Raw genomic sequence first — 12158 nt, 5'->3', positions numbered from 1 at the left:
GTGTTATTTACAAAGTGATATTTTTAGGGCTTTTGTATTGCATTTTGCTTCTAATCTTTTGATTATAGTTTTATTGCACTTTAATTTGTGTTCAAATGTAACGCTTTTTCGTACAACTGCTGGAGTTTTAGTGCACAGAACCCCTGCTACTGCTCGAGGTGACAGTTTGCTTTTTGATAGTCATGAATAAAATACATGAATAAATATGGTGATAGTGAGTATATTACCGTCAATTTGTACACATGGGCTGGGTGTTTAGCCCTGATCTGCAGCATGAATAGTACAGAGAACTCACCCCTAGTGGGCAGGTTACTTCTGGAAACGGGCACATCTGTGAAATGTGTTGCAGTCTTCATATGATGCTAAACTGGGGCTCAAAATGCTGAAGGGATCTTTAGAATATGGAACGCTGTTGGACACCTTTTTCAATCTGGCCCTTTTTAGGTCAGGCTGGTTTCCTTTATTTTCATTCCCCTTCTCCTTTCAGGCCGTCTCATCCATTTTTGCCTCTTCACCATCACTCCTCAATCCTGCTGGATATTCCTATTTTTCCAATCCCCTCTTTGCTATTTTCTTTCATATTTCTGCCCCCTCTCCCTTATGCGTTCTACAGTTTCTACGTTGTGCTCTAGCCTCTATTTCAGTTACGCCTCATCCCTCCATCCCCCCGCCTCTCCCATATCCCACGCACCCTCCCCTTCCCTGAAGTCACCCCCTTTTCCTCACACCCCCTTCACACTTCATCCTCTGACTGGTCGTGTCCCCACTATCTATCTATCGCCCTCACTCTATCTATCTATCGCCCTCACTCTATCTATCTATCGCCCTCACTCTATCTATCTATCGCCCTCACTCTATCTATCTATCGCCCTCACTCTATCTATCTATCGCCCTCACTCTATCTATCTATCGCCCTCACACTATCTATCTATCGCCCTCACACTATCTATCTATCGCCCTCACTCTATCTATCGCCCTCACACTATCTATCGCCCTCACTCTATCTATTGCCCTCACTCTATCTATTGCCCTCACTCTATCTATTGCCCTCACTCTATCTATTGCCCTCACTCTATCTATTGCCCTCACTCTATCTATTGCCCTCACTCTATCTATTGCCCTCACTCTATCTATCGCCCTCACTCTATCTATCCACCTCACTCTATCTATCCCCCTCACTATATCTATCCCCCTCACTCTATCGCCCTATCTATCTATCGCCCTCACTCTATCTATTGCATCACCACAGCATCACTCAGCACCACCACAGCATCAATCTGTGCAACCATTCAACAACAACTGGTTCAAATATGTTCTCTCAATGTTTCAAGCTTTATTACAAATATCACAAAAATATGTTAATATTTCACTTCTGTTCTTGGATTTTCGTAGACAATAAAATACACTGAACATAATCTTCACAAAAGTTATTTACAAAAGTTTAAGCTATTGCCATTATAAATTACAATAACTTTTATTTAAGTATTAATTATTTAAAACAATGAAAAAAGCCTTTGTTTGTAATATCAATACATCTAAGTCACGTAAATACAACACATATTGCATTACAAATGCTATAGGTGTCACATTTGCGAAAGTTAAAACTATTGGCATTGTAAATGACAAAGCTATTAATTTCGCTATTTTCAAAACCAAAACATAAATTTAAAAAAATTTCATTTACAATACTAATAGCTCAAACTTTCCTAATGCGAGACCTATTGCATTGCAAATGCTTGTGTCCATTGTGGGAGTCTTCTTAAAATTCATAAACAAATTTCACTATGGCCTCATAGGGCAATAGTATGGAAGAAAAGTTTCTAGAGCATTCTTTGCAAAGAGCTATTTTAGGTGTTCATTCTAGTTTCGTCTATTTTGTCCTGCTTCTAGTCCATATAGCGTGGTCCCCCTTATTGGGAAGGAATGATATTGCTATTATATCCACCATTATGAACATTACTGAAGATTCCATGGTGGAGAAGGTAAAGTTACTTACCTGTGATATATTTTCTCCACTATGAGGTCTTTCCATATGCCCTGATAAGGGAAATAGAATGGAAGGTACATTTTACAGCCTACTTCCTTCAATAGATAATCACCGTACCCTAAAGGACCATCTGCAACTGTGCTGCCTTCTGGGGCTGTCTATTTCCTTGCAAGATTGAGGATCAGGATATTTCTGCATCTTGCATAAATACACGAATAGTCCTGCAATTCTTTCAGCGGTTCGAAATAATTGAACATTTATTCCAGCTGTAGGAGTAATGCTCATTGCGGTGAATTTTCAAATTATCGCCAGAAAGGATTGTGCATAGTCAAGTAAATCTAGCTGATCTCAGTACTGCCAGAGATGAACAATTCTTTGTTTCATCCAAAATCTGAAAAACACTATGTTCGCACGTTTGTTTGAGTGTGTGCATGGTGTATTATATAGGCACACCTACCCATTGATGTACTTTGTAAGTTTTGATCAGTTACTTCACAACAGGATACAATGACCTAATGTATTATCCTCTGATATCCAGGGAGTATTCAGTAGTAGCTTGATGCAACCTGATTGGGTACAGATACATTTTGTCCAGTATGAATTGAGTGATGATGTGTTTCTGTGTTATTTGCACAATAATAGTTTGAAGAAATTATGATTGCTGTTTTCTAAGCTTTTTTTGTTTGTTTTTTAAACAGGTGACAATATCCTTGGAGTTCTCAAATATTTAGCCACTACTGATGAGTTGGCTCATTCTTCTGAGTACCGCCATGGCAACATAGTCTTCTTTGACGTGTGTGGTCTCTTTGTGTTGGTTTATCCGGCACGTGTTGGTGCTGTTATAAACTCCCTGATAGCATTAGCTGCAGTTCTCTACCTGGGCAAAAAGTTCTTCAAACCAAGAAATGGTGGTAAGTTATGTTATTGGCACACTTTCATGTGTGCTTTTTTAATTTTTTTAGAAAGAATTACAATTAACTTACAGGGGTGCTTTTTGTTACAGTACTATGTACAGTCTAATGCTGTGAGAAATCTTAGTAGTGTTTTTGGACCCATTCAGACTGCTTGTAATGCCTTTTGTAGGCCCCCTAACCTCCAAAGAATGTATTTATCTAGCCAGGAACAAGGTTAATTCTACTGCAGACACTTGACCCATGCACGGATGTCGTTTGTTTTTCTTTCTGTGTACAATGCACTGCTTTCCCGTCCCAAGTAAAATAACACAAAAAAATGTAGGTAAATGTTTAGGAGTAAGAGAACTAATCATATAGTCCTTTTTGGGAGAGTCCATGTTTCGTGGGGCAGGGGAATGGAAAAGAACTATGATTAGTTCTCTTAGTCTTAAACATCAACCTACTCCACTCACAGGTGAGCCACCACAATATAAACACAAAAGTGCTATGGATTAACATTCATTTTGCCCAAATACATCCTAGATAAGTGAGTTAGGTCCTGATCACACGTTCCACATGTTGGAACAAACCGGCCCCTAGAAAGCATTTAAAAATGCATTACTTTCTTAGCTCTTTTGTGGAGCGCTCCAATTGATGAATGTACACTTTAGAGTGGTGGGTGTTGGAGGGGAATTACACTGAGGTGAAGTCTAGAAGTTGGGTGCAAAGTGTCACAGAAACATCTTGAGGATGCTTTTTTTAATTCTATTTATTGACTTGTGATGGTCAAGTGCTTGGCAGATATGCCGTGAGAGAGCGCCCCTGAAGGAGGAGTGTTGTAAGTGCCTAAATGTCCTCTCAAAACATTGGTGCTTTGGCCAGCAGGTGAGTGGTCAGCAGGTTATATATGGCCAGACTTGAGTACCACACTGGTAGTGATAGTGCACTGGTGTGGTAGGAATGCTTCTGATAAGGATTACTTTATATCAGGTGCAGGATCTCAAAATCCAGGCTTTCATTGGGCAGAAGCCAGTGTAGAGTTTTTTTGGCCTGGAATATGTGGCCCAACGTGCTTGATCGGTAAAAAAGAAAAGACAAATATATATTCGAGAGGGCCGAAAATAAACTAATTTTGGACCAGCTACACAAGGGGTCATCATCCTTTTGTGTGAGAGGATTATCAGTGGAAGTTACGGGACCGACTCCTGTGAGGTCCAAAGAGGCGACGTGACTCTTGAGGGAAAGGCAGCGGTATATGCACAGGAGAAAGCTTGGAAGTGTGTGTATATATAATATATATCCCCACTGAAGATGCCACACACATAGGGTACAGACTCTAACACCCTCACCGGCAGCAGTGTCCGCACTCCCGCTCACTTGCTTCCATTAAAATGTCAAATGCGTTTCGAGCGATATCACGCTCTTGATCCTGGCTTCACTCTGGCTTCAAACATGGAAACACAAAGCTATTGGGAACAGCTGGTTTAATGAATGAACAAGTCCCGCCCCAATGGGTGTTAACACACACGTCCTCATGGTTCTGGTAGTCCCATAATCTGCTGCCACAGAATTTGTAGTTCCTTTGTTTAACCCCTGTGGGTGTCACTGGCTCAGTGTTCCCAGTAACTGCTGCAGTGAAATGTACAAAAATAACGAATTACTTACTAACTACCAGAACCATGAGGCTATGTGTATGTCATTTTTAACCCCTCCCATGCTGGTGACTGAACCGCTCCGTCACCAGCCTCGGTCGCGCTGTGCTGGTGACGGAGCGTTTCCGTCACGGCCCCCTCGGCGCGCCTGCGTGGCGCTGATTTCCCCCCTCTAGCGCTGCGGCAGAATTGCCGCCGCAGCGGCAAAGGGGTTAATGTATATTGAATTAATAAATAACTGTTGTTGTGCTGATCTCTAAATTAGACAAACAGTGACACCATGTGGCAGACTGTCAAAAGTGCCTGTAATGATGAATGAATCGGTAAACTCCTTTATTAGAGAGCATGTAGGTGCATCTCACAACCAGGACAGCTCCTTCAACTGAAGCTGTCACACTATTCTGGAATCAAGCTTCGTGGCATCACCCAGTTGCTATGGTACTGGGAGCATGCACCGTAGCTAGGATTCCACATCTTCTCTCTTTACATTGAACAAGAAGAATACGACATAAAAATGACAATTGATCATCAATACAATGCTAAAAACAATTAGAAGGGTAAACTAAAATAAGCAAGAAAAACTAGCAACAAGAAGGTAAAACCAAACGCAACCCTGCCCCCTTCTTAACAAAAGATACCACTTTGTATGAAAAAAAAATAAAGTAATATTACATTACATAACTCCTGTATTTTATAGGCACTTTCACCGATCTGCCAGCACGCGTTACTCTAGATTATTTACAAGAAGCTTGTTCAGAACACGAAGGTGCCCTCGCATACGTGTCACTATTACATGAATGAGAGGGAAACTCTTTCCCCATATCCATAACTTCATCCCACATCCAATCCATAGATGAAGACTTCCCAACCCTATTGCTTGTGACAGTCAAATTTGCAGTCCTTTGCATTTGGCGTTCCTATTGTGAAGCCAAACTTTGTCACTTAATTTTGCAGTCTTTGAATATGTCTCCAGAACTTGCAATGGATCAGAGAATTTGCTCTCACCTTTCTTAACTTTTGTGCCTAATCTTATTTTTACCCAATCACCAATCTGTAGATTGTCTTCTTTGGTGAAATCTTTCTTATCAAAATTATTAATTTATGACTCATGTATTTTGCGTAATTTGGAGCGAACTATTGCAGAAGACCATTTGCTGCACACTTTTTTACTATTCCATGCTACATTATCCTTTGTGAAAGGTTCTCTGCCCCTTAAGATTCTAAATGGGCTATAACTGGTGCAAGTGGGAGTAATACTGTACGCCCAAATAGTGCTAAATAATTCTTTCTCCCAACTCTTCCCTGCACAAATAGATGCTTGTATTCTTCCCATAAGAACTTTGTTGTAGCGCTCAACTACTCTGTTCTCTGCTGGATGGTAAACTGGGGTATTTTTTTCACTAATGCCATTCCTTTTTAAGAACTGTAAGAAAGTAACTGACATGAACTGTGGTCCCTTGTCACTAAGGATGCGCCTAGGAATGCCGTCGCGTAGGAATAACTTTTCCACAAATGTTACAACTTCCTTTGAGTTGCATTTTTCTGTGATCTCAATCTCCGGCCATTTGGAGTAGTTGTCTATGACAACTAAGATATGTTTCATGTAACCATGATCATCCTCAATGGGGCCAAGCCAGTCTGTTCTCAAATCCTCCCAAGGGTGCTCCGGCACATGTCTACAACAAAGGGAAGGTTTAAACACCGGTTGAGCCTTGTCCGCATTGGCACAAGTGGAACATTGCTGAACATATCTTTCAATGTCTGTCTAACCTTGGCCACCAGTAGGACATTTTTATTCTACATTTCAGTTTAATAATTCATAGATCTCCCTCGTGATTGATTGCTAAAATTCTGGAGCGTAGATTAGAAGGTACAAACACTCTTTCACCCCTACATAAAGGGTTACAGTCATCAATACGTAACTCTTCTTTGATTTCCCAGAAGGATCTTAAATCTCCCTGTCAACTAAACTACATATAGGCCAACCATTGACAACATGTCTAGCAGCATCACTTAAGGTTTTGTCATTTTTTTCATTCTTTGTCCCATTCTTCTTTTGAAATAGCATGTGCAATGTTTTGACTGAACTCTTGAACAATGGCAACGTTAAAATCATCACAATCATCATATATATATTGCCTTGTATGGGTAAAGGAGACCTACTAAGATAATCTGCGATCTGGTTCCTTTTCCCAAGTAAGTATTCAACGTCATATGTAAATTCCACAAGTTTGAGACTCATCCTAGCTAATCTGGGAATGGCTTTGAGTATACCCTCCAGTGTCAATATTTCAAGTAGGTGCTTGTGATCTGTACGCAGAGTAAACCTGGTACCCCAGATAAACTGCCTAAATTTTTCCATGGCCCAGACAGTGGCTAACATCTCCTTATCTTTAACTCCTTCCACGCTCATGACGAGCTCAGCTCGTCATGAGGCACAGCGGAGCTGCACTCATGACGAGCTGAGCTCGTCATGAACAATGGGGTTTTCAATAAATCAGCACAGGAGGGGAAAAGCCATAGCAGCCAAGGTGTTAACAGAGAACTTCTCTTCAGAAGAGGTTGGAGAACGAGACGCGAAACCAATTGCCATTTCAGAGCCACCATCTCTAACTTGGTATAGGACTGAACCAAGTCCCTTCTAGCTAGCGTCAGTGGTGATGATGCTGTGGGCCATGCTGTCAAAAGCTTGTAAGGGAAAGGCAGACACCAAGTCATGTCTTTTTTTTAAAATCAAAATCACTTTGAACATCAGCATTCCAATGAAAGTCTTGTTTAACCTTAAGGAGCTGTCTGAGGTTATAAGTTTTGTACAAATTTGGAGTAAAACTACACCAGGCCAAGTAAAGACCTTACATCATCTTTTCATTTGGGTATGGGGGCATTCTCAATTGCACTGATCAACTTCTTCTTGGGAGAAATTCCGTCACCCCCAACTTCATGCCCTTAAGATGTTACTGATCTCATACCAAATTTACATTTCTTCAGTTCTGCTGTTAGACCTTTCTTAGCAAGAATGTTTAAAACTTTAGTGAGTCGATCATCATGCGCTTCTTTGTTCTGAACCATAATCAAAACATCATCCTGAAAAATAGGTGACTCCATTTTGGTTCTTAAACAATTTATGCATCAATCATTGAAAAACTGCTGCCGCTGAAACGAAGCCGAATGGCATTCTGACAAAGCGATAGTTGCCAAAGGATGTAATGAAGGCAGTTAAGTTATGGCTAGATTCATGTAATGGTATCTGATGGTAAGCAGAAGTTAAGTCTATGGTTGAAAACCATTTGACGTCTTTTGTTTGAGCTAAAAGTTAATCTATTCTGGGTAAAGGAAATGTATCTATTAAAATATTTTTATTTAAATCCCTCAAGTCTACACATAAACACAAACGGCCGTCTGATTTTCATGCGACGACCAATGGGGTCAACCACTCGGCACTCTCTATATAGGTTCAATCACACCTTTCTTCTCTAAAGCATCCAAATCAGCCATAACTCTCTTACACTAATGGGTATGTTCCTTGCTTTATGGCTAACAGGACGAGCGTTGTCCTTAAGCACAATCTTATGAGAAAACCCAACTAACTTCCCCACTTCTCCTGAAAAGACTGCGGGGAACTGTTCTACAATGTGATCCATAAACTGTTTGTCCCCCTCATCAAGGATCATTACTTGGTCATCCTTTTTAGAATTAAGAACGATTCCAAGTGCCCCCTGGTCCACCCAGCCTAAGACAGAGGGACCAACTTCTGCAACATAAAGTTTCCCCAAAGCTTTCCTACCCTTAAATTGAAAGATCTCCTCCACAAATCCAACCATGGGGATCCTTTCACCAATGAACGTTACCGGTTGTATTTCTGTCGGCTGTAAATCTTTATTTAGAGTGCTAGCAAACAACTCATTCCTTATATCTCGCTGAACTATTGTGCATGAGGAACCTGAATCTGGGACTATATGTACTTTTATGCCACCAATCTTTATATCACAAGTAGGTTTCTTTTTTGACTTTGCGTTAACGTTTGATACAATATCATTTGAATCATGACCGTCAATAATACACAAAATCCCTTCATCACTGGATGAGTTCAAATTATTTACTTCTGAACTATTCTCATCAATACATCCAACTACTTTTTTGTTTATTCTTATTCTATACGCCTTGCTGAAGTGACCAATTTTGCCATAATATGTGCACTTTGACTTTAACGCTGGACATTTAATGTTGTTGGCATAATGCCCATTATATCCACATCTGTAACAACTTGAGGTTTTGTCTATTTTAGATTTGTTAATAACATTAAACTTTTTACTAACATCAGATGAAGGGCGTTTTTCATTTCTTTTTGTATGGTTGTAAGAGACCTTGCTAACTGTTAATCATTCTTCATTGCCTTTGAGGGCTACTTTTCCGCACCTTAGACATCTTAGCTTTTCTTACTATGGCAAAAATGTAATTGAGGGGTGCATCCCCACAAGTCTACAACTTCTCCTGGATAGAGAAGTTGTTCGAAGGCATTACTAATTGAGCTCTGATAAAACAATCATGAAGAGTGCCGAATTCACAATTAATCGCTAACTTTTTTATGGTTAAATCTTTTATTAATTTTCATACAGAGAAAAGGAGAACATGACCCACTGCTCCTTAAATACAGTGCAATACAGACATCGAATGTCGATAATGATAGCATTACTGAGTAAAAGGCAGGGAGCGGGTCTACAAGGGAAAGCCTGCAGGTGGAGCAAGGAAACCAGGATAACAAATTCTGCCCTCCCCCCCCCCCCCCCCAACTCCCTGTCCACAAAACAAAAAAATAGGAAAACAGGGCGGTGCTAGATGTATGAAGAATCATTGTGACTGTTTGGGATTACGCTTTGGTGGGATCTGTGTGTCGGCTAGTCGGAGGAGCCAAAGTCGCTAAACTTTTTTAAAGAGGCAACGTAGTCCTCAGCAGACTCCGACTTACCCTGCTTGCTTTGCAAAAATTCATACCTACTAATACCTACACATACAGGTGGGTGATAAAATCGAATCTAGATCTTCAAGAGCATCAAGAAACACATTTCCACTGTCAGATGTTCTTACTTTCTTTTCCATTTGATTAAATACTCTGTTACCTTCAGGACCTAAACTATGAAGAAGCATAATCTTCTTTCTGGATTGAGTAAATGTCTCATCATTTTCTTCCTCAAGTGCCGCAACATAGTTGAAAAAGTAGTCCTTCCAATCAGACCATTTAATTAAAGGTTCACCTGGACGGGGTATGAATGGTACTGGAGGATTTAATCCACTTTGAGATGCCATAATAAAGTAGGGTAATAGTCTACACATCCTCATATCTCATTCTAAGTTGAACAAAACACTATATTGTGCACAAGGTAAAGATGTGCATAAATAAATTCAATTAAAGTAAGGTGTGCACATCACCGTAGAGTAGAAGGCATTTGTCAGATATGCGGTGAGCATATCACCGAAGAGGAAAGTAAATTTTTTGATAGATGGAAATAACTACTTTGTTGCACCCAGCCATTTTGTATAAATAATCTACCCTCACACCATCTTTCAGACCTTCCCTTCAAAATGGCAGCTCCTGATAGCGTCCACAGAAAGAGGACTGCTCCGTAAAAACAAACAAGGACCCCTAACTGGACCCCAACCAGGCTTGTCCTCAGTCAGTTGTATCAGAAAGAGGACTGCACAAACCCAGTCAGCTGTAACAGAAAGAGGACTGCACAAACATTACAAACTAGGGCGGCCATCTTGAAGTGTCACTGACCGACTGTATTAACCTACAAAAAACCTGCTACAATCCACAAAGAAAGCTGTTTCTTAGGAACTAACCCACAACCCGGACAACTTGTTATCCTCTATAAAGTTCCACCATCCTAATGATTATGGTAATAATAACTGCTAGTTACAGATCCAGGTCTCCCCGAGCTTGCCCTACCCTAGCCAACATCGTTGGTCCTGGTCTGACTGCCTCTGGGACAAACCTACACCCTGGTTTACCCCCTAAACTCTCAAAAACCGCCACAAAAGCCTTCAAACACCTCACCCTGAAAAACCATCCTGAGTCACTGATCTCTGACCTACGCTTCTGTGCGGACAAAGGCACCGTCATCAACGACTTAGTTTTCTATTCCAGAAGAATCTCCTCCTGGCGCAATACCTTTTCGCTATTCCTCAATGTACGCTCATCCAGGACATACCCTACGGCACTAAGCTCACAATAGTGCCCTCAGCAACCCTACGAGCTGACCTCACCATCAGCCTCTACAAAAGCGGCATTGTATTGATCCAAGCCTCAACAAAAAACCTTGACAGATTTGCTTATCTCTTTACCACTCTCCGAAACCATGTGCATGACACTGGGAAGCCGACCAACACCCGGCCTGACTTTAATCCGACCCCCTCCCCAACACCGAACACCCTAATCCCCTCATTCCTCCTACCAGCCTTCCCAACGCAATTTACCCGAGACCCTTGATCCCCTCTCTTCATGCTCCTCACTCGGAATCCACGGTTTCCAACACAGCACACCTTAACCCCCTCAGTCCTCCTACATACCCCCCGAATGAAATCAACCCGGGATTCTTGGTCTCCTCCCTCCATGCTCCCCACTCGGACTCTAAGACCATTACGGCTTCTACGACTTTTGCTGATGCAGGTCAAGCTAGCCCCGCTAACACTCAATCCACCCCTTCCATGTCCATCCTAACCCTCCAACCCCGCCTCCACATATATCCACTCCCTGCACTCCAGAGCCTCCAAAATAATTCAGAGCATCCACTCCTCCATCCTGGATCTAACGAACCTCCTTCACCTCGGCAAACTCTCCTTTGCTAGCCTCATGCCTCAGCTGAATTCCCCTTCCCATCCCAGAGCTCCCCAAACGCCCACTACCGACATCCTTGAGGCATTTTCGCCCTCGCAAGCACCCTAGCTGCCTATCGGAGGAGGAAACCCTTGACCTTGCCCTCTCCTACAACCTTTCCCCTCGTCACAACAAATCCACTAGACCTCACTGAAAAGGAAATCCATGACATTCTCCAGGACCATAATGCAGCCCCTACCTCTCCTTACATTACATTTACATTTATTTCACTTGTAAAGCGCGTAATTCACCCAAAGGTCTCAGAGCGCTAGGAGCAGACAAGATCCTTTAGATTCAGCAGATTCAGAGGAGTGTGAGGGATGGAATACTAAAGGTTAAAGAGGCAGGTTTTGAGCAGTTTCCGAAATCTGACGTGATCTGGCTCTTCTCTCAACGGTGTGGGGAGGGAGTTCCATGCTTCTGGAGCGGTTTTGCTGAAGGCTCGGTCCCCGTTCCTAACCGTCCGGACTCTGGGAACGGATAAGAAGGCTTTAGTAGAGGAGCGCAGTGTCCTAAGTGGGACATGGGCCTTAAGTTTCCTTTCTAGGTAAACTGGTCCATGTCCATTTACTGCCTTATGAACCAGACAGCAGAGTTTGAATTTTATGCGTTTTTTAACGGGGAGCCAGTGCAACGTTCTGAGACAAGCTGCTGACGGGGTTCGCGGAGGAAGGTCTAGTACTAGCCTTGCAGCCGTGTTTTGAAGAACCTGAAGTCGGTTTAGTAGTGACTGATTGATGGCTGAGAACAGA

General features: G+C 41.9%; 1 protein-coding gene across 1 annotated transcript in view; it reads left to right on the top strand.

The window, feature by feature from the left end:
* The window catches only part of ERMP1 (endoplasmic reticulum metallopeptidase 1), a 572215-nt gene that overhangs the window by 409732 nt on the left and 150325 nt on the right, over positions 1–12158 (top strand). Inside the window, exon 7 of the mRNA XM_086961418.1 lies at positions 2686–2898. Within this exon, the coding sequence (XP_086817544.1) occupies positions 2686–2898 (213 nt within the window). The remainder of the gene's footprint in view (positions 1–2685; positions 2899–12158) is intronic.

Source organism: Lissotriton vulgaris, chromosome 3_1 (assembly GCF_964263255.1).
Source record: "Lissotriton vulgaris chromosome 3_1, aLisVul1.2, whole genome shotgun sequence".
Classification (NCBI taxonomy): domain Eukaryota; kingdom Metazoa; phylum Chordata; class Amphibia; order Caudata; family Salamandridae; genus Lissotriton; species Lissotriton vulgaris.
This window is presented reverse-complemented; position numbering and strand designations above follow the sequence as displayed.